Source organism: Bombina bombina, chromosome 5 (genome assembly GCF_027579735.1).
Source record: "Bombina bombina isolate aBomBom1 chromosome 5, aBomBom1.pri, whole genome shotgun sequence".
NCBI lineage: Eukaryota > Metazoa > Chordata > Amphibia > Anura > Bombinatoridae > Bombina > Bombina bombina.
Genome location: NC_069503.1, coordinates 299,453,909 through 299,477,950, shown reverse-complemented (window position 1 = coordinate 299,477,950; position 24,042 = coordinate 299,453,909). Strand labels below are relative to the sequence as shown.

The 24,042-nt window shown below is 36.7% G+C and overlaps 1 protein-coding gene across 2 annotated transcripts in view; it reads right to left on the bottom strand.

Annotated features, from left to right (window-relative positions):
* Positions 1–24,042, bottom strand: part of CASD1 (CAS1 domain containing 1) — a 248,486-nt gene that overhangs the window by 4,758 nt on the left and 219,686 nt on the right. For both annotated transcript variants that reach the window (XM_053714060.1, XM_053714061.1), the window contains exons 14-17: positions 15,411–15,490; positions 15,189–15,290; positions 12,367–12,507; positions 9,491–9,568 (exon numbers count right to left, since the gene is read on the bottom strand). In XM_053714060.1, the coding sequence (XP_053570035.1) occupies positions 9,491–9,568; positions 12,367–12,507; positions 15,189–15,290; positions 15,411–15,490 (401 nt within the window). The remainder of the gene's footprint in view (positions 1–9,490; positions 9,569–12,366; positions 12,508–15,188; positions 15,291–15,410; positions 15,491–24,042) is intronic.

Sequence of the window (24,042 nt, the reverse complement as noted above, 5' to 3'; positions counted from 1 at the left end):
TCCCATCAGATCTGGTCTAGCTGCAGACACGTGCCAGTAATTGAGAAATGCATAAGAAGGACACACATCTGGAGGGTAGTGTGCCTTCAGTGTTTTCCCATCAGATCTGGTCTAGCTGCAGACACGTGCCAGTAATTGAGAAATGCATAAGAAGGACACACATCTGGAGGGTAGTGTGCCTTCAGTGTTTTCCCATCAGATCTGGTCTAGCTGCAGACACGTGCCAGTAATTGAGAAATGCATAAGAAGGACACACATCTGGAGGGTAGTGTGCCTTCAGTGTTTTCCCATCAGATCTGGTCTAGCTGCAGACACGTGCCAGTAATTGAGAAATGCATAAGAAGGACACACATCTGGAGGGTAGTGTGCCTTCAGTGTTTTCCCATCAGATCTGGTCTAGCTGCAGACACACGTGCCAGTAATTGAGAAATGCATAAGGACACACATCCGGAGGGTAGTGTGCCTTCAGTGTTTTCCCATCAGATCTGGTCTAGCTGCAGACACGTGCCAGTAATTGAGAAATGCATAAGAAGGACACACATCTGGAGGGTAGTGTGCCTTCAGTGTTTTCCCATCAGATCTGGTCTAGCTGCAGACATGTGCCAGTAATTGAGAAATGCATAAGAAGGACACACATCTGGAGGGTAGTGTGCCTTCAGTGTTTTCCCATCAGATCTGGTCTAGCTGCAGACACATGTGCCAGTAATTGAGAAATGCATAAGGAGGACACACATCTGGAGGGTAGTGTGCCTTCAGTGTTTTCCCATCAGATCTGGTCTAGCTGCAGACACGTGCCAGTAATTGAGAAATGCATAAGAAGGACACACATCTGGAGGGTAGTGTGCCTTCAGTGTTTTCCCATCAGATCTGGTCTAGCTGCAGACACGTGCCAGTAATTGAGAAATGCATAAGAAGGACACACATCTGGAGGGTAGTGTGCCTTCAGTGTTTTCCCATCAGATCTGGTCTAGCTGCAGACACGTGCCAGTAATTGAGAAATGCATAAGAAGGACACACATCTGGAGGGTAGTGTGCCTTCAGTGTTTTCTATAGAAGGATGTGTTTTTATTGGGCGAGGCAGGATGGTTTTTTTTCAGTATATTATTTTTATTGTTAATAGTCATTAATACAGGTTTAGAGACATACAGGACATTGCAAAACAAGAGAGGCGTACATCGATCAAATATCAATCCTCAAGGTGATGCAATACATAAAGTCCTAGTTTAATTTTTTTTCAGATGTAGTTGTTGTTTTGACAATGTCCTCATTCTTATAGGATTTCAGAATAACAAAAGAAAGAATCTTAACCGAATAACCGAAAAACCTAAGCAACAATTTTAAACATTTAGGATTTTTTTTTATAACAAAAACTGTGGTTAGCCCAGACATTAGAAAGGGATATAGAATTTAACTGGGAAAATAAGCAAATAGCCTTATTTTTGTAACATTACTATTTCTTGTCACTTATAGAAACTGACATCTCCTCTTCCACTATACTTCTAGCCATGCCCAGATAATATGATTGTGTCAGCCATGGGGTAACTTTCTAGGTGGGCTGACCAACATTCTGTGAATTTAGTGATTCATTTTACTGTTAAATAAAAAGTTTTTCTTTAAATTAGTCTCAGTTTCCTAGTCATCCAAAACTTTGCTGAGGTCTCGTACCAATCAGTATTTGTTGGACTTTCTCTTAATTTGGAGATTATTTTTCACAGCCTGAATAATGCGAAAACAAGGATACACCAAATACGATACGTTTTTTCACAACTGGAGTGCCATGTGAAATCTCTTCTACGTCAGAGGATATGTGAAGCATTCTCAAATTCTAATATATCAAAAACTAGAGACAGACAAAATAGCCTAGTTTTGAGTAATAGTCTTTTTTCATAAAGGGACTATCAAGTCAAAATTAAACTTTCATGATTCAGATAGGGAATGCAAGTTTAAACAACTTTCCAATTTACTTTTATCCTCAAAATAGCTTTGTTCTCTTGGTATTCGTTGATGAAAGCTAAACCTAGGTAGGCTCAAATTGATTTCTAGGCCATTGAAGGTCGACTTATCTTATATTATTTATTTTTCTTCATTCTCTTGCTATGTTAATTAATATCTAACAAGGATTTAAAACAAATTAATCTGTTTTTCAACAACTGATGAGGGATTGGTGGTATACTGTATTCCTTAAGTTTGCTTTGTTAACATACAATTACATTGCAAAAACAATGCTGTATGAAACAAAAACATAATTTATGTAAGAACTTATCTGATAAATTCATTTCTTTCATATTAGCAAGAGTCCATGAGCTAGTGACGTATGGGATATACATTCCTACCAGGAGGGGCAAAGTTTCCCAAACCTCAAAATGCCTATAAGTACACCCCTCACCACACCCACAAATCAGTTTAACGCATAGCCAAGAAGTGGGGTGATAAGACAAAAGTGCGAAAGCATAAAAAATAAGGAATTGGAATAATTGTGCTTTATACAAAAAAATCATAACCACCACAAAAAAGGGTGGGCCTCATGGACTCCTGCTAATATGAAAGAAATTAATTTATCAGGTAAGTTCTTACATAAATTATGTTTTCTTTCATGTAATGAGCTAGTGACGTATGGGATAATGAATACCCAAGATGTGGATCTTCCACGCAAGAGTCACTAGAGAGGGAGGGATAAAATAAAGACAGCCAATTCCGCTGAAAATAATCCACACCCAAAATAAAGTTTAAATCTTATAATGAAAAAAACTGAAATTATAAGCAGAAGAATCAAACTGAAACAGCTGCCTGAAGTACTTTTCTACCAAAAACTGCTTCAGAAGAAGAAAACACATCAAAAATGGTAGAATTTAGTAAAAGTATGCAAAGACCAAGTTGCTGCTTTGCAAATCTGATCAACCGAAGCTTCATTCCTAAACGCCCAGGAAGTAGAAACTGACCTAGTAGAATGAGCTGTAATCCTTTGAGGCGGAGTTTTACCCGACTCGACATAAGCATGATGAATCAAAGACTTTAACCAAGACGCCAAAGAAATGGCAGAGGCCTTCTGACCTTTCCTAGAACCGGAAAAGATAACAAATAGACTAGAAGTCTTTTGGAAATTTTTAGTAGCTTCAACATAATATTTCAAAGCTCTAACTACATCCAAAGAATGCAACGATCTTCCCTTAGAATGCTTAGGATTAGGACAAAATGAAGGAACCACAATTTCTCTACTAATGTTGTTAGAATTCACAACCTTAGGTAAAAATTAAAAGAAGTTCGCAACACCGCCTTATCCTGATGAAAAATCAGAAAAGGAGACTCACAAGAAAGAGCAGATAAATCAGAAACTCTTCTGGCAGAAGAGATGGCCAAAAGAAACAAAACTTTCCAAGAAAGTAATTTAATGTCCAGCGAATGCATAGGTTCAAACGGAGGAGCTTTAAGAGCCCCCAGAACCAAATTCAAACTTCAAGGAGGAGAAATTGACTTAATAACAGGTTTTATACGAACCAAAGCTTGTACAAAACAATGAATATCAGGAAGACTAGCAATCTTTCTGTGAAAAAGAACAGAAAGAGCAGAGATTTGTCCTTTCAAGGAACTTGCAGACAAACCTTTATCCAAACCATCCTGAGGAAACTGTAAAAATTCTAGGAATTCTAAAAGAATGCCAAGAAAAATGATGAGAAAAACACCAAGAAATGTAAATCTTCCAGACTCGATAATATATCTTCCTAGATACAGATTTACGAGCCTGTAACATAGTATTAATCAGAAAGTCAGAGAAACCTCTATGACTGAGAATCAAGCGTTCAATCTCCATACCTTCAAATTTAAGGATTTGAGATCCTGATGGAAAAAAAGGAAAAAGTGATAGAAGGTCTGGACTTAACGGAAGAGTCCACGGTTGGCAAGTGGCCATCCGGACAAGAACCGCATACCAAAACCTGTGAGGCCATGCTGGAGCCACCAGCAGGACAAACGAGCACTCCTTTAGAATCTTGGAAATTACTCTTGGAAGAAGAACTAGAGGCAGAAAGATATAGGCAGGATGATACTTCCAAGGAAGTGACAATGCATCCACTGCCTCCGCCTGAGGATCCCTGGATCTGAACAGATACCTGGGAAGCTTCTTGTTTAGACGAGAAGCCATCAGATCTATTTCTGGAAGTCCCCACATTTGAACAATCTGAAGAAATACCTCTGGGTGAAGAGACCATTCGCCCGGATGCAACGTTTGGCGACTGAGATAATCCGCTTCCCAATTGTCTATACCTGGGATATGAACCGGAGAAATTAGACAGGAGCTGGATTCCGCCCATACCAGAATTCGAGATACTACTTTCATAGCCAGAGGACTGTGAGTCCCTCCTTGATGATTGACATATGCCACAGTTGTGACATTGTCCGTCTGAAAACAAATGAACGACTCTCTCTTTAGAAGAGGCCATGACTGAAGAGCTCTGAAAATTGCACGGAGTTCCAAAATATTGATTGGTAATCTCACCTCCTGAGATTCCCAAACCCCTTGTGCTGTCAGAGACCCCCAAACAGCTCCCCAACCTGTCAGACTTGCATCTGTTGAAATCACAGTCCAGGTTGGAAGAACAAAAAGAAGCCCCCTGAACTAAACGATGGTGGTCTGTCCACCACGTCAGAGAGTGTCGTACAATCGGTTTCAAAGATATTAATTGAGATATCTTTGTATAATCCCTGCACCACTGGTTCAGCATACAGAGCTGAAGAAGTCACTTGTGAAAACGAGCAAAGGGGACCGCGTCCAATGCAGCAGTCATAAGACCTAGAATTTCCATGCATAAGGCTACTGAAGGGAAAGATTGAGACTGAAGGTTTCGACAAGCTGAAACCAATTTCAGACGTCTCTTGTCTGTCAGAGACAGAGTCAAGGACACTGAATCTATCAGGAAACCTAAAAAGGTTACCCTTGTCTGAGGAATCAACAAACTTTTTGGTAAATTGATCCTCCAACCATGTTCTAGAAGAAACAACACTCAAAAGACTGGAAAGGTTCTTTCTAGTGAAAATGAGCAAAGGGAATTGAATCCAATGCTGAGGCCATAAGACCTAAAACTTCTGTGCATATATAGCAACTGAAGGAAATAATAGAGACTAAAGGTACCGACAGACGGAACCCAATAGAATTATCCTTTGTCTGATAGAGACAAAGACCGTGACACAAACTATCTGGAAACCTAAAAAAGGTGACCCTTGTTTGAGGAATCAAGAGCTTTTGAAAAAAAGATCCTCTAACTATGTCCCGAAGAGCAAGTGAATCATATGAGATTCCGCATCCTCAGAAAATAATCTGAATGAAAACAGAAAAATGAAAATATGCATTTATTGTATCTAAGGAAAACAAATAATGCTATCAATGACCATAAAAAGGCAAAATAGTTTGAATAAAACTCCAAACCCGGTTCCTAAAAAAGGAACTGGAAGAAATACCCCAGAAGATTCCAGGTCTGAGCAGCGCTTGAACTCCATGGGTGCCTAGCCATGCTTCAACAGTATCCAAAATATATAGGACAGAAACACACTTAAAGAAAGTGTTAGCCTTACTGGAATAAAATCAAAGAAATTTGGACAAAATAGAACCAAATAAATTTCAAAGAAGTCTTAACCTGCCCCTTACCAGCCAAGCTGGAATACGGCATGTACATCGCAATATTAGGGAGCTGATTTCGAACCCCAATTAAAAACATGTTACTTGGGAAAGAACTCAGGAATTCGTTCCTTAATAAGAACAACCAAACTAGTATAAGCTTAAAGTTTTAGTCTTAGAACTCAATCTTGAAGCCCAGAGTAACAGTTAAGAATTGAATCCAATTATAAAACAAATAATTGATTATCTTAGAACAAAAGAAATATGGATTTTTTTTTTTTTTTTTAAAAATCACAAAATTCTTCTAGCTAAAATAGCTAAAGACATAGATTAACCCTCATTTGCGAAAATATTCAATAAAATGAAGACACAAATGAAATTATTAGCATGATAGTCCAGTTTAAAGGACCAGTCAATACAGTGGACTTGCATAATCAATAAATGCAAAACAACAAGACAAATGCAACAGCACCTAGTCTAGTAAATGTTGTCCCTTAACAATGCTAAAATAAATCATAATCTGATACTTGATCTTAAAGTAAACAGAAAAAATGAAGCAATTGCAATATCCAAATAAATCACAGGACCAAGAAAAGTACCTGAAACTAAATAATTTTCCATAAATAAGATACAACTATCTAAAGGAAAATAAATACTATTTTGCTATAGAAACAATAGCATAATTAGTAGAAGTAGAGATAGCCCCAATAAATTGGAGAACCCTCCAAATTGAATTTAACTGCTGGCAAAGAATATAGTTTAAAACCTTTGAAGAAGGAATAAAAGAAAATTCTCAGCCTATTCCATTCCCTAGAATGGGGAATTGGAAAGAAAAACCTCTGAAAACACAGAAGAAATAAATAGGCAGAAATAGTGTCAGCTAGTCTTAAAGAACTAGTTACCTTAATATCCAAAATAATCAAAACCTTTTCAACAAAGAACAAATGTACTTTAATAATAGAAAAATAATAAAAAAGTAGATTTGTTAGTGTCAATATCTTATGAAAATTTCTGAAAGAGAAAAAAACATCATCAGAGAAGGATAAATCAGTATGTTGTTGGTCATTTGAAACTTCAATAATTAAAAAAGAAGTGAAAAAAAGACCTAAAAATTTTATTAGAAGGCACGAAGTCAGACAAAGCCTTTAAAATAGAATCAGAAAAATATTTCTTATAAATCTTCAAAATATTTCTTGTACATAAGATGTAAGAATGGAAATATATAAAGCATAAACACTAATGGATTCTGCATGTAAAAGTATATCATAATAACTTATTACAAACCATAGCTAAAGATAAACATTTATAACATTTAAAATAAATGAACTTAGCTTTGGTAGAACTGAAACTCAGTTAAGCGTTTTTCCAGAAGTGGCTTCTGATTCAGGGTCAATCTGAGACATCTTGCAATATGTAATAGAAAAAACAACATATAAAGCAAAAAAGATCAAATTCCTTAAATGACAGTTTCAGGAATGGGAAAAAAATGCCAATGAACAAGCTTCTAGCAACCAGAAGCAATAAATAATGAGACTTAAATATTGTGGAGACAACAATGACGCTCGAATTTTTTAGCGCCAAAAAAAGCCGCCCACATTATTTGGCGCCTAAATGCTTTTGGCGCCAAAAATGGTGCCACATCTGGTAACGCCGACATTTTTTGGCGCAAAAAACGTCAAAAAAATGACGCAACTTCCAGCGACACGTATGACGCCGGAAATGACAAGAACATTTTTGCGCCAAGAAAGTCCGCGCCAAGAATGACGCAAAAAAATGAAGCATTTTCAGCCCCCGCGAGCCTAACAGCCCACAGGAAAAAAGTCAAATTTTAAGGTAAGAAAAAATGATTTATTCATATGCATTATCCCAAATATGAAACTGACTGTCTGAAATAAGGAACGTTGAACATCCTGAATCAAGGCAAATAAATGTTTAAACACATATATTTAGAACTTTATATAAAAGTGCCCAACCATAGCTTAGAGTGTCACAGAAAATAAGACTTACTTACCCCAGGACACTCATCTACATGTAGTAGAAAGCCAAACCAGTACTGAAACGAGAATCAGTAGAGGTAATGGTATATATAAGAGTATATTGTCGATCTGAAAAGGGAGGTAAGAGATGAATCTCTACGACCGATAACAGAGAACCTATGAAATAGACCCCGTAGAAGGAGATCATTGAATTCAAATAGGAAATACTCTCTTCACATCCCTCTGACATTCACTGCACGCTGAGAGGAAAACCAGGCTCCAACCTGTTGCAGAGCGCATATCAACGTAGAATCTAGCACAAACTTACTTCACCACCTCCACAGGAGGCAAAGTTTGTAAAACTGATTTGTGGGTGTGGTGAGGGGTGTATTTATAGGCATTTTGAGGTTTGGGAAACTTTGCCCATCCTGGTAGGAATGTATATCCCATACGTCACTAGCTAATTTGAGGAAGTACTTCTTTACAGAAAGAGTGATTGATTTATGGAATAAACTTCCTCAAGAGGTAGTAGCAACAAACACTGTGGGGGACTTTAAAAATGCATGGGACAAGCATAGGGCTATCCTACAAACTAGATAAGTTTATACTGTTAGGTAAGGTCTGGCAGACTTGCTGGGCCTATGGCTCTTATCTGCCGTCAATATCTATGTTTCTATGGACTCTTGCTAATTACATGAAAGAAATATGTGTGCATTGGTGTTATCCAAAAGTGTATATATATAAATATAAGATTATGAAGCAAGTAAAACAAATTCTGCAATAGCCTAAGAAACAAATAAGGGGCGTGTTAAGTTTGTAACAAAAAATAAATGTAAACACTGATTGCAGTAGTAACAACGTACATCTGACAAAGCCTCCATTTCAGCCCTGAAGGGGGAGGGGTGAAATGCGTAATGTTTGGAGTGTGAAAGTTTGGAGCGTGGAGCTAGATGCTATTGCTATCAAGCAGCTCTGAATTGGAACCTACGGATCACCCTACGCATATGACTGGCAAGTGAAGAACCGCACCAGCACACAGAACGTAAGTCTGGAGAATATAGGTGGCCAGGAAACAGGCACTGGGTATTGGACTAGAAAAGTGAAGGTAAGCCGTGAGGAGTCAAATCTTGCAGTATGAATAGAGGTATATCCGATCCCCAGCTATAAGCATCCGGATCTAAAAAGGAGCCGAGATTGGCTCACAGAGACTAACGGCATTGAAACCTAGGCTACCCTGTGGGACAGTGTTATTTTCCAGTCTGTCAGGAGCATGTTTTAACACTTAAGTGCCCGGTGTCTTTCAGGACTGTTATTTAGCCAGCTCTGGGACATGCTAGCATGTGGGTTATATGTAATGTACATCTGTGTGTTCTATATTTCATCTGCTGATGATTTTATTGGTACAAAGGATTTTTAGGTAAAGGCATACCCTGTGTCTTTTTTATCTCTCAATAATGCAAATATTTTGGTATTTGGTGCAGCCTTGTCCTGCTTTGGTTTAAGTGGTATTAATTTACAATGAACTCTTCCTACATAATGTTTAAATAATTATCTTTTTAAACAATAAAAAAATTCAAGTAGACTGTCCCTTTAAGGTAAGTATTTTTGCCCCTTCAGATATCAAATACAGCTTTTTATTGATTAAATAATGAGAACAAACACTGCAGAAACAAAAGTTTACTCAAGCTCCATAACAAAAATAAAATTTTAAAAATGCTAATCAATATTTTAATATACTTTTAGGTTTACCATATTTATACATATTATTTTCTATTCGCCATTAGCAATAAGAAGTAACTGAACATGTAAGTACCTGTATACAGAAAATGAAAGTCTGGCCTGTAAGGCAACCCAAGGAGATTTCTTCAAAATTCTTAACATTAAATAACATAGATATAAAAAATACCTGTACGGCAGAGACAGAGGGATGCATCTCATTGCATTCGGTTTTATTTTTGCAGCTACTGGCCCAGATTGAATAGGTCTATGGGAAGAACAGCAAAAAAATGTGATCAACATATTAAAATGATCAATAATCCACTGACTACTAAACTTCTACATTTGGTTTAATTAGAAATAATTTATAACTGCAGATTATGTTTAATCACAGCATACAATAAGGCATATAAATAGCATAAATTAGTTACAGTATGCATATAACATGCATATTAACACAATTATTAAAAACATATAAAACTTGATTTCTCTCATACTTTTGTGAGGCCATATTCAGGAACTAGAGGTCAGAGCCAAAGAAACTAATGTGAAAGCATAAGTGAATAGAGAAAATCCCAGCCCCGCCCAAAAAATGTCTGAGGTCTAAAAGAACTTTTATGTTAAAACATAATGGACATATGAAAGGAAGAGCAAGTGACTGACTGATTCAACAGAGGATTTGATTATTCCTAGCAAACAAAAAGCTGAATGCTCTGGTTAGCAGAATGAGTACTCATATTAAATGGTAGAACCATCATCCCAAACTCATATACCATAAGAATGGTATATTGTATACAGCTACAAGATTACAGGCTTGCAGCAAGTGGAAAACAACATATTCTAGAATCTAGCAATCTGTGAAAAGTACTTTCAAATGAAACAGACCATAAGGCAAAAGGCTGGAGAACTGGGGATGTACTCAGTGTCTCATTCTAGAAAAACAACAGATCCAAGAAGGATGGTCTTCAGCTGGTCCCTCTTGATCTTTTAGCTTACATGCCCCCCCCCCCCCCAAAAAAAAAATACCCCAAAGCAATCCAGCCTGAATATCCAAGGGTTCATTATTGAATGTTTTAGAGAGAGAAATGGAGAGGGCGCCACATAGCGTGATATTGTTTTACAAAGGATGATACAACAAGCAAAATGGTAATGCGCTTACCGGAGACTGTGGTACTGTGCTGTGACCAGTACTGAATCGCCTGCTAGCACTTAAGTCAGTGGCTAGTACACTGTCAGATATGATTCCTCCCGGGGCTTTCTCCTGGGGCCAAGGAATTGTGCTGTAGGCGTTTTTGTGTTCAGCAACTATGGTGTGTTGCTCAATTGGATTTAAACCATAAAATAGAGTGTACAACTTCCAAAGTTTAAAAGAATTTCAAATCAGCTTTATTATAACGCGTTTCTCAACCGCCAAGGGTCGTTTCTTCAGATATCAGATATCGTTGTATCATCCTTTATAAAACAATATCACGCTATGTGGCGCCCTCTCCATTTCTCTCTCTAAAACAGTGATATCCCTGCTCTCTGGGAACAAGAGGAGCTGCCTACACAGGAACTTTTGGACGAACAAGACCACCAGACCGATATAGGACTGTCATTATTTCATCTTAGAGTCGATAACCGAGTAAGACATACTCGGCAAGAACGGAGTAACTATTTGTGGGACCTTTTATTGTTTTTTTGGGGTTCCTATCATTATTTGCATTTTGCATGTTTTGTATTATTTATAGCAGCGCGCCTTCGTATCTCCTAGTGAGATACTACACCATTCATTATTGAATGTATTCCAACTGACTGAAGATCTCTGCTACTGGTATAATCTACCGGCTGTAACACTCTAAAAACTGCATCACCAAAGCAATGTGAAAGACTGTTTCTACTGCTAATGACACGCCTACTAGGATATCAAAAAGATAAGCAGTGTTCTCTCAAAGGCTAATTTTACTGATCACCTTCATAAAATTTAAGACAATTTTAAACTAAAATGAGTTATTAAATGTTTCAATGATTGTTGAACAAATTCTAATTAAATACATGTATTTTAAATTATGCATTAATATATTCTTTGGATAGTTTAAGTTACATTTATAAATAAGAGAGAATTTTATAATATTGTACCAATCTACTTCATAATGCAACCATCTGTTAAAAATGTATGTGGAGAACACTGATAAAGGATCAATGAAATCTCCCGAGAAGAGGAGCTTCAAGAACCTTGGTAAATGGAAATAAAAAGAGAACAAAATAAAATAAAAAATCTAAAATGGTTGAGAATAGAAAGATTAGCATTCTTTGACTGTAGTTTGGTCATAAGTTTGCCTTGTTTCAGTACTTAAAATGGATGAATTCAAGAGGCCTTCCACTTGAAATGGATAACCGGCACAAACCTGTTCAAATTGTGTCCAAAATCGGATAAAACTGACCTTGCTTAATTACAGAAATCAAATGGTTGGTATAAAATACAATAAGGAACAGGGCAAAGTACTTAAGATCCGAAGGCTTTGAATTCCTAATGGTTTGAGAAAGGAGGACCATTTATGGAGGATAACAGGCAAAGTAATTCTGTAATTCTGGGAAACAAGATGGGTCTAACACATTTGAAAACTAATTATAACTAATAGCTTGTTCTATGGCTAGTTACCACCCTAGTAGCAGCCTCTTTTTGCTCAACATGTGCCTTTCACAGAGAAGAACTTTCCTGTAGCATATCAGTCTGATCCTGACTAAAACAGTGCAGTCCAGTCCCGAAATACCAGGCAATCCCTCTCTGAACGAGAGAAATGGCAAAACCCCAGACGTACGTTTCTGCCTACAGTGGACCTCGTCAGTGAGGTGCAGCCATATCCCTCTAGGCACACTGAGCAACGGGTCCATGTCAGAATGTATTAGCTGCCTCTTGCCACAAGGGAGAGAGGAGACTGCATATGTGCAGGAGAAGGTCAAATATTTTTTTTTCTATTTTATTATTTCAAAATACAAAGACTGCCTGAAGTGATATTTAAAGTCCATTTCAATCTAACAGTTTTTATTGTATTCATTGGATACATAATGTTCTTATATACTTACCAAAAACGAAACAACAGAAAAAAACATCAACACATTCGAAACTTTGTTCGAAAAAAGAGGTTCTCCTTTCCCTTCAAAAAGCATTTGATGTTTTTGTAATGCCAAGTAAATAAAAGCAAATAGCATTCCATGGAAAACAGCCTAAAAAAATAAATAAAAAAACAAAAATATTAAAAAGTGCTGGTTGTTAAGGCAAATAAGGTACTTATCCTTAAACAGATATTTTTATTTTTCATTAAATAAACTAGATTTCTCCATAACATGATGTCACGACTTCCCTTATCAGGTGTACTTTGAATGCTGCTCTTATTTCTTTGTATTAGGGAAAATCCTCAGTAAATCTCTACACTTAAAAATGGCCTAAATATTTAATCTGTTGACCCTTTTATTGATTATGCCATCTCATTGAGAGTCAAATATTAACTTTTCAATGCTTGTTACTAAATACTGTATGTATAACCGATGCTATTCATGATTATCCTTCGTACAACAATGTTTTTTTTCTCATTTTGCAAACAGTTTTATTATTAGTTTTATTAGGAATGTAACCGTGGTATCTTTTGAATGCTATTTGTTAAGGATATTGTACACACTATCTGGTTACATGATTTGTATTATCCTTAATTTTGAAATAAATAAAAAAAAGACAAACAAGGTACTAATATTACATTATCTATATAAAAATGTCTATGTGTAATAATTGCGATGGAGGATATAATGAAAAACATATCCTCAAACATAATACTTTCAAGGATATGGATCAGGATATGGCTCTGACTTCCTTCAAACAACAGAATAAGGATGATAGAATGATTTTCACAACATGTTTTACAGTGGATAAGAAAGCTTTGCCTAATGTAATCAAACAGGAATGGAACATCATGGAAACGGATGGGAACTTGCCCTTCAAAAAGATGCAGCCTCCAAAAATTGGCTTCCAAAGGGCTAGATCAATCAGGGAAATGCTGGTTAAAGTAGATCCAGTTCAGAGCTACAGGACTACGACTTGGCTCCAACAAGTTAAACCTGGTTGTTACAAGTGTGCTGGGTGCCCCACTTGTAATGGTCTACTTAATACAAAGTTATTCACCCATCCTTCTACAAATAAAAAGTTTGAGATCCGACATAGAGTAACCTGCACAACGACTTATATTGTTTATCTATTACATTGTCCGTGCAGGTTATTCTATGTCTGAAAAACTATTGACGACCTCCGGACTCGTATTGGCCAACCACCGCACCTCAATTCGTATGGCCATAAAAAAAGGCGAGTCGGAGCAACCTGTTGGCCGACATTTTGCAATATTTGGTCATGCAGACTCAGATTTGAGGTACGTGATTATTGACCATATCCCTCCTCTTACTAGAGGAGGAGATAGGGACAATTTATTGTTAAAGCGCGAGTCCAGGTGGATATTCAACCTTGGTACTTTGGTGCCCAGGGGGTTGAATACCCACCTGGACTGGCATTGCTTTCTGTGATTTGTACTATTTATAAAATGTAAAGCTCTATACAGACTGCTAGATTTATAACATATTATGTTGTACTCTGTATAATATTATTAGCAGTATAGCTCAATATGTATTTCATAGATTTTCTGACAAGAGTTCTATTTAGGTATACTAATGTTGTAGTTTGCTAGATAGTTTTTTTCCCTCAGCAAAGGTGGATGTTGTTAGGCTTAGATATATGCCAGTAACTTTTGTATATTAATGATAGGGATAGCTTGACTACAATGTATATAGTTTGTCCTGTTAAGATGCCTAAACAGTTGCCACTTCTTTATGTTTTAGATATCTTGCTTCTGGTAACCATGTTACGTCTGGACCTGCGCAGTGGAGCGGTCATGATGCCATGTTAGTTCCGGTTTGCGGCTGAAGTGTTCACCGTGGTGGGGTTATAAAGGTTCAGGTATGTCTTGTTTATATTTTGTATGGTCTGAGGATGGGGCTAACACCCTCCGAAATGTTACTAAAAATTCAGCTTTAATTTATAAGACCCAGTGAGTGCTTTCTATTGGATTAGACTGTGTTTTGATTAAATGCACCCTGGGCAGCTGCGGTTAAAAGAGTGTGGAGCCCTACGTGGGATTGCTAAATATATATATAATAGGAAGAACTTGGACAGTCAGCTAAATAAAAAGACACCGGCTACATTACAACATCACTTTAATTTATTTGGATACATTAAGCTCCTTTTATACAGAGCTATATCAGCTCCAACAAGGCTTCAAGGGTTTCTATAGCAACCATTGCCTGTGTGATTATACGTGCATGTGTTCAGAGGGGCTGGAACAACATTGGAGTGACAGATTGCTCTAAAACTGCGGCCGGATCTTGTTACAAGGGGGCAGAGGAGCTGCATAAATGATTAATTGAGCACGCTCGGACCTAAATGTCGGTCGTCAGACACAGTGAGTAATTGGAGCCTGAAGCGGTTCATTTTATGGGCAGTGGAAGCAATAAATATTTGTTGTCCAAATATCTTAAACAGGAAAAATAACCTTTAGTGCATGTATATTTATAAAGTATTATCCAAGATGTGTACTTTTGAAAAAGTATCAGCTTTAAAATGACTATAATGTCCCTTTAAATTACATACTGACCAAGTCTAGTTGTATGCAGCAAGACACATCTGAGTTTCATAAAATAAACTTATAGGTTTGGGAACAGACATTGTTACTTAGGACTAAAATAAATTGCAATATTTTAAATTCTGCATTGCTCTATGAGTTTACTTTTTAAAATGACACAATCTCTGGCAGATCATCATGCAAGTACAACTATACAACAGCAAATGTCAGAACAAAGAAATAACTTACGTAACGATCCAACTTCCACCGAAACCACCACTCATAGACATTTCCATTCAGCTCGAATAGCTTGGATATAGGCCACAGTGAAAATATCTTCTCAAAAGAACCCTGATATATTGCAAGAAAACATGAAAATTTAAATTGAAGGGGAAATAGCAGAAACATTAAAAAAAAATTGTTTTTGGAAAATAAATGTAAAATCATTGGAAAGATGAAGTGAGCACATACCTGAGAATACGAAAGAAAACATAAGCAGAGCAGCAAGAACATTAATTTTAAAATAAGCCCAAAATTCCATAAGTAGTTTCCTAAGAAAAATACATAAAATAACATCTGTTAGTTTTGTATTTAACAAATAATTTATACAATTTATAAAACAATTATTAAAAAAAAGAAATGCTGTTTATATCCAAGTATTTAAATACTTAAACTTTTTATTCCCCATCAACAAGATATTTTTAAATTCATCCTCTGTCCTGAATTATAAGATATGTATAACGGGATACATAGGAACTACAACTCTCTTGTTAAACAAGATGATATATAATCGCAATACAAAAGCATGGATTTAAAGGGACATTAAACCCAATTGTTTTCTTTTATGATTCAGATAGATAATACAATTTTAAACAACATTCCAATTTACTTCTATGATCTAAGTTGCTTCATTCTTTAGATATCCTTTGTTGAAGAAATAGCAATGCACATGGGTGAGCCAATCACACGATGCATCTTTGTGTAGACTCCAATCAGCAGCTACTGAGCCTATCTAGATAGGCTTTTCAGGAAAGGATATCAAGAGAATAAAGCAAATTAGATAATAGAAGTAAAATTGTATGTTCTTTCTAAATCCTGAAAGAACAAATTTGCGTTTCATGTCCCTTTAAGTAGTATAGAGGTGTCAATATTCAGCTACCCTAGAGATAAAAGAAAATTGTTGTATTTAAAAATAAACTTTTGATAATAAACGTTTAGAAAAAAATATTAAAGAGACACTAAACTTGACATTTTTCAACAGCAATGAGCCTTCAATACATACCTTGGCTTTGCCTGTTTCCTTCTAGAAAACAAACTAAAAACTAACATTTAGCACTCCGCTGGCTGTAAACTTATCTTCTATAATGTGAGATTTTTTTTCTCACCTTATTGAAAGTCCTCCTTAAAGGGATATTAAATACCAAAAATTGTATTTTTTTAAAAAAAGATAGATAATCCCTTTATTTACCATTCCCCAGTTTTGCATAACCAACACTGTTATAGAAATATTCTTTTTATCTCTATCTTGAATCTAAGCTTCTGCAGACTGCCTCCTTATCTCATATCTTTTGACAGACTTGCATTTCAGGCAATTAGTGCTGACTTAAAGGGACAGTCTAGTCAAAATTAAACTTTCATGATTCAGACAGGGCATGCAATTTTAAACAACTTTCCAATTTACTTTTTTTTAATTAAATTTGCTTTGTTCCCTTGGTGGTATTTTTGAAAAGCTAAACCTATGTAGGCTCAAACTGATTTCTAAACCATTAAAAACCAGCTCTTAGCTCAGAGCATTTTGAAAGTTTTTCACAGTTTGACAGTATTAGTTTATGTGTGTCATATAGTTAACATTGTGCTCACTCCCGTGGAGTTATTTAGGAGTCTGCACTGATTGGCTAACCTGCATGTCTGTCAAAAGCACTGAGATAAGGGGGCAGTCTGCAGAGGCTTAGATGCAAGGTAATCACAGAGGTAAAACATATATTAATTTAATTGTGTTGTTTATGCAAAACTGGAGAATGGGTAATAAAGGGATTATCTATCTTTTTAAACAATACAAATTCTGGTGTAGACTGTCCCTTTAAATAACTCCACGTGTATGAGCACAATGTTATTTATATAAAACACGTAAACTAACGCCATCTGGCTGTGAAAAACAATCAAATGTATTCAGATAAGAGGCGGCCTTCAAGGGCTTAGAAATTAGCATATGAGCCTAGCTAGGTTTCACTTTCAACTAAGAATACCAAGAGAATAAAGCAAATTTGATGATAAAAGTAAATTAGAAAGTTGCTTAAAATTACATGCCCTATCTGGATCATGAAAGTTTAATTTGGACTTTACTATCCCTTTAAGACAACCCTGAGAAAATTCAGATGCAATAAAATAATAGTGAGCATACTTAGCAACCATAAAGACTGCAAACTCTGTTCGAAGGAAGAAAATTTTTTGTGTGTATATATATATATATATATATATATATAGGCAAAATGAGTCAGTTGCACTCTCACAAACAATTCTCCAAGGGCCAGGGTGCTAGAGTAGGTGATATGTAGTAGAATAGAAAACAGCACTGTCTGGATTTAAATTCAAACAGATAGTTTAATAGGTAACGTTTCGGGGAATGCTCCCCTTCATCAGACCCTGATGAAGGGGAGCAATCCCCGAAACGTTACCTATTAAACTATCTGTTTGAATTTAAATCCAGAGAGTGCTGTTTTCTATATATTTTCTATATATAAATATTGAATAATTGCTTTTGTTAAGTTAATTTCTTCACATATATTATCAAAATCTATGGCCTAGATTTAGAGTTTTGTCGGTAAAGACCCGCGTAGCTAACGCAACTTTTTTTCCTACCGCTGCTTCCAAACAACGCTGGTATTTAGAGTTGTCTGAAGGGCTGCGTTAGGCTCCAAAAAGGGAGCGTTGAGCCGAATTTACCACCACTTCAACCCTCAATACCAGCGTTGCTTACGGTAGCGGTAAGCTGGCAAAACGTGCTTGTGCACGATTCCCCCATAGGAAGTTAATAACTATTTAATAGCTATTGTACCTAGTTAAAATAAATACAAAGTTGCCTGTAAAATAAATATAAATCCTAAAATAGCTACAATATAATTATTCGTTATATTGTAGCTATATTAGGGTTTATTTTACAGGTAAGTATTTAGTTTTAAATAGGAATACTTTAGTTAATAAGAGTTAATTTATTTCGTTAGATTAAAATTATATTTAATTTAGGGGGGTGTTAGGGTTAGACTTAGCTTTAGGGGTTAATACATTTATTATAGTAGCGGCAAGGTCTGGTTGGCAGATTAGGGGTTAATACTTGAAGTTAGGTGGTGGCGGTGACGTTGGGGGGGCAGATTAGGGGTTAATAAATATTATGTAGGTGTCGGCGATGTTAGGGGCAGCAGATTAGGGGTTTATAGGTATAATGTAGGTGGCGGCGATGTGCGGTCGGCAGATTAGGGGTTAAAAATATTTATTATAGTGGCGGCGATGTGGGGGGACCTCGGTTTAGGGGTACATAGGTAGTTTATGGGTGTTAGTGTACTTTAGAGCACTGTAGTTAAGAGCTTTATATACCGGCGTTAGCCCATAAAGCTCTTAACTACAGCCTTTCCATGGGCGTTAGCAGTCTTGTCGGTAGAGGTGTAACGCTCACTTCAGCCAAGACTCTAAATACCGGCGTTAGGAAGATCCCATTGAAAAGATAGGATACGCAATTGGCGTAAGGGGATCTGCAGTATGGAAAAGTCGCGGCTTGAAAGTGAGCGGTACACCTTTACCTGGCCGACTCTAAATACCAGCGGGCGGCCAAAAGCAGCGTTAGGACCCCTTAACTCTGCTTTTGACGGCTAACGCAGAACTCTAAATCTAGGCGAATGTTTCTACATGTATTGCATGGATAATTTATAGTCATACATATGGCTCATTCATATACACATTAACACATTTAAATGTCTCCAATATGAATTTCCCTAAAACAAACAAAACATATGTGTTATTCATGCCCTTACAGTAGACAGAGTTTATAGAGCAGGGAGTTTATCATTGTGCTCATTATGTGAAACATTATTTGTTGTTCATTCAACCACTGGTAGACCTATTACATGATGAAGAGTTTTGGCTCTTGCATGTGGAGATGCTACTTAGTCCTGATTTGGTTTTGTCTACATTGGACATCTACTACAAGATGAACACGCTCCACCCAGTTTGCTTTTGTTATAAATCACCATGACTTATCTAACCGTAGCTTCTACTATTATTTAATAACCAAATCTAAGTATATTTATTTTTTAGAAGTGTTATGTTGTTCTTTAGTTAGTTAGTTCATTTATAAATGTTTCTTTTGCAGTACTTAAAGGGACATTAAGTCCAAAATGTATTTATTTCATCATTCAGATAGAGCATTTAATTTTTAAACAGCTTTCCAACTTAATACTGTTGTCAAATTTGCTTCATTTTCTTGGTATGCTTTAATGAAGGAGCAGCAATGCACTACTGGGAGCTAGCTGAACACATTGTTGAGCTAATAACAAGATTATATATATATATATATATATATATATATATATATATATATATATATATACAGTATATACATAGGTATACAAGAAAGACTCTTCTCTCTTTTTCATAGGTTTTTCACATTTATTTTCCAACTCCTGATATTCTCTTATAGAAGGGGACGGTCCTTGAAGGATATGTTAGTACAGGCAGACCCCACTGATAAATATGAAAAACCAGTAAAACATTTTCTGATGAGAAAACCAGGTGTATATAGGTGTCATGGATGCACTACATGTGATAATCTAATCCTAGGCAACACATTCACACACAACCACATTGGTAGGAGGTATGACATAAGACAGCCATTAAACTGTGAGTCCAAATACGTGATTTATATGATCAAGTGCCAGTGTGGGGACATGTATATTGGAAAGACGGAATGTATGCTGAAGGAGAGAATGGCAGTACATAGGTCCAGACAGGCTTTAGAGAAAGGGGAGTCAGATCAGCCTGTGGCTAAACATTGTCTGAAAAAGTTCCACTCTGTGTCTAGTCTCAGATGTTGTCCTATAGACCAAATACAACCTCTGAAAGAGGGGGTGATAGAAAGACCATTTTATTACAAAGAGAGGCCAGATGGATCTCTGAACTAGACACAGTCCACCCCAGGGGCTTGAATACACACCTGTCTCTGTCCTGTTTCTTGTAAAATAAGTCATCTGAAACTCAATAAGCTGAATTTTTGATTATATTATAATAGTGGACTCTTGTACCACGAATGGAGGGGATATAGTAGTTAGTTTATAAATCAGTTATAATAGTTATTTGTAAATATGTTTATTACCCTGTAATCCTAACAATGTTTTCTAGTGATGCACATGTGACTATAGTATTCTAATGTATTAATGCTTTATTTTAGGTAGAAAAAAGGAAAATTCCAGTAATCAGTTAAGTGAACTGAATTCAGATTCTACCTTAAGAAAATCAGATAATCACAGGGTCATAGAGCATCACCTGAGTGAGTGGGGGAGTGGTTTAACAGGGTATAAATATTGTGTTAGTTTGCATTGTATGTTACCTTGACAAAGGCCCAGGTTGGGGCCGAAACGTTGGAAAATAAATGTTGAAAAACCTATGAAAAAGAGAGAAGAGTCTTTCTTGTATACCTAGGCTCTAAGAAGTTATGTTAGAGTGCTAACCTTGCATGGAAACATACATATATATATATATATATATATATATATATATATATACAGCCACAAACCAGCAGCTAGCTCTAAGTAGTGCATTGCTGGCCATGAGCCTATAAAAGGTATGCTTTTCATCAAAGGATACCACAAGCAACTTTCTAATTTACTCCTATTAGCAATTTTTCTTCATTTTCTTTATTTAAAAAGCAGGAATGTAAAGCTTAAGAGCCGGCCCATCTTTGGTTCAGTTCCTGGGTTATGCTTGCTTATTGGTTTGCTAAATGTAGCCACCAATAAGCAAGCAATATCCAGGGTGCTGAATCTAAAATGGGCTGGCTCCTACGCTTTAAATTCCTGCTTTTTTAAGTAAAGATACCAAGAGAATAAAGAAAATTGATATTAGGAGTAAATTAGAAAGCTGCTTAAAATTGCATGGTCTATCTAAATCATGAAAGAAAAATTTGGGTTTAGTATTCCTTTAAAAATTGCATGCTCTTTAAGCTATAAAAAATCACAAATTAAAAAAGTGATTTCATGATAATGCATGTAACAAACATTGAAAACAATTTAAAAAAGAGTTCATTTTAGCTTAATATTGGCTTAAATTTTAACGGGTTGGTCACTAAAATCATTAAAGGGACAGTCTACACAAAAAACATAATTTATGTAAGAACTTACCTGATAAATTCATTTCTTTCATATTAGCAAGAGTCCATGAGCTAGTGACGTATGGGATATACATTCCTACCAGGAGGGGCAAAGTTTCCCAAACCTTAAAATGCCTATAAATACACCCCTCACCACACCCACAATTCAGTTTAACGAATAGCCAAGAAGTGGGGTGATAAGAAAGTGCGAAAGCATAAAAAATAAGGAATTGGAATAATTGTGCTTTATACAAAAATCATAACCACCACAAAAAAAGGGCGGGCCTCATGGACTCTTGCTAATATGAAAGAAATGAATTTATCAGGTAAGTTCTTACATAAATTATGTTTTCTTTCATGTAATTAGCAAGAGTCCATGAGCTAGTGACGTCTGGGATAATGATTACCCAAGATGTGGATCTTTCCACACAAGAGTCACTAGAGAGGGAGGGATAAAATAAAGACAGCCAATTCCTGCTGAAAATAATCCACACCCAAAATAAAGTTTAATGAAAAACTGAAACCGCTGCCTGAAGTACTTTTCTACCAAAAACTGCTTCAGAAGAAGAAAATACATCAAAATGGTAGAATTTTGTAAAGGTATGCAAAGAGGACCAAGTTGCTGCTTTGCAAATCTGATCAATCGAAGCTTCATTCCTAAATGTCCAGGAAGTAGAAACTGACCTAGTAGAATGAGCAGTAATCCTCTGAGGCGGAGTTTTACCCGACTCAACATAGGCAAGATGAATTAAAGATTTCAACCAAGATGCCAAAGAAATGGCAGAAGCTTTCTGGCCTTTTCTAGAACCGGAAAAGATAACAAATAAACTAGAAGTCTTTCGGAAAGACTTAGTAGCTTCAACATAATATTTCAAAGCTCTAACAACATCCAAAGAATGCAACGATTTCTCCTTAGAATTCTTAGGATTAGGACATAATGAAGGAACCACAATTTCTCTACTAATGTTGTTGGAATTCACAACTTTAGGTAAAAATTCAAAAGAAGTTCGCAACACCGCCTTATCCTGATGAAAAATCAGAAAAGGAGACTCACAAGAAAGAGCAGATAATTCAGAAACTCTTCTGGCAAAAGAGATTGCCAAAAGGAACAAAACTTTCCAAGAAAGTAATTTAATGTCCAATGAATGCATAGGTTCAAACGGAGGAGCTTGAAGAACCCCCAGAACCAAATTCAAACTTCAAGGAGGAGAAATTGACTTAATGACAGGTTTTATACGAACCAAAGGTTGTACAAAACAATGAATATCAGGAAGATTAGCAATCCTTCTGTGAAAAAGAACAGAAAGAGCAGAGATTTGTCTTTCAAGGAACTTGCGGACAAACCTTTATCTAAACCATCCTGAAGAAAAATAAGTCTTCCAGACTCTATAATATATCTCTCTAGATACAGATTTACGAGCCTGTCACATAGTATCAATCACAGAGTCAGAGAAACCTCTTTGACCAAGAATCAAGCGTTCAAACTCCATACCTTAAAATTAAGGTTTTGAGATCCTGATGGAAAAAAGAACCTTGAGACAGAAAGACTGGTCTTAACGGAAGAGTCCACAGCTGGCAAGAGGCCATCCGGACAAGATCCGCATACCAAAACCTGTGAGGCCATGCTGGAGCTACCAGCAGGACAAATGAGCATTCCTTTAGAATATTGGAGAATACCCTTGGAAGAAGAACTAGAGGCGGAAAGATATAGGCAGGATGACACTTGTAAGGAAGAGATAATGCATCCACTGCCTCCGCCCGAGGATCCCGGGATCCGGACAGATACCAGGTAAGTTTCTTGTTTAGATGAGAAGCCATCAGATCTATTTCTGGGAATTCCCACATTTGAACAATCTGAGGAAATACCTCTGGGTGAAGACCATTCGCCCAGGTGCAACGTTTGGCGACTGAGATAATCCGCTTTCCAATTGTCCATACCTGGGATATGAACCGCAGAGATTAGACAGGAGCTGGATTCCGCCCAAACCAAAATTTGAGATACTTCTTTCATAGCCAGAGGACTGTGAGTCCCTCCTTGATGATTGATGTATGCCACAGTTGTGACATTGTCTATCTGAAAACAAACAACAACTCTCTCTTCAGAAAAGGCCAAGACTGAAGAGCTCTGAAAATTGCACGGAGTTCCAAAATATTGATCGGAAATCTCACCTCCTGAGATTCCCAAACCCCTTATGCCGTCAGATACCCCCACACAGCTCCCCAACCTGTAAGACTTGCATCTGTTGAGATTATAGTCCAGGTCGGAAGAACAAAGAAGCCCCCTGAACTAAACGATGGTGATCTGTCCACCATGTCAGAGAGTGTCGTATAATCGGTTTAAAGATATTAATTGAGATATCTTTGAGTAATCCCTGCACCATTGGTTCAGCATATAGAGCTGAAGAGGTCGCATGTGAAAACGAGCAAAGGAGATCGCATCTGATGCGGCAGTCCTAAGACCTAAAATTTCCATACATAAGGCTACCAAAGGGAATGATTGTGACTGAAGGTTTTGACAAGCTGATATCAATGTTAAACTTCTCTTGTCTGACAAGGACAGAGTCATAGACACTGAATCTATCTAGAAACCTAAAAAGGTTACCCTTGTCTGAGGAATCAATGAACTGATTGGTAAATTGATCCTCCAACCATGAACTTGAAGAAACAACAACAGTCGATTCCTATGAGATTCTTCGAAAATGAGAAGACTGAGCAAGTACCAAGATATCGTCCAAATAAGGAAATACC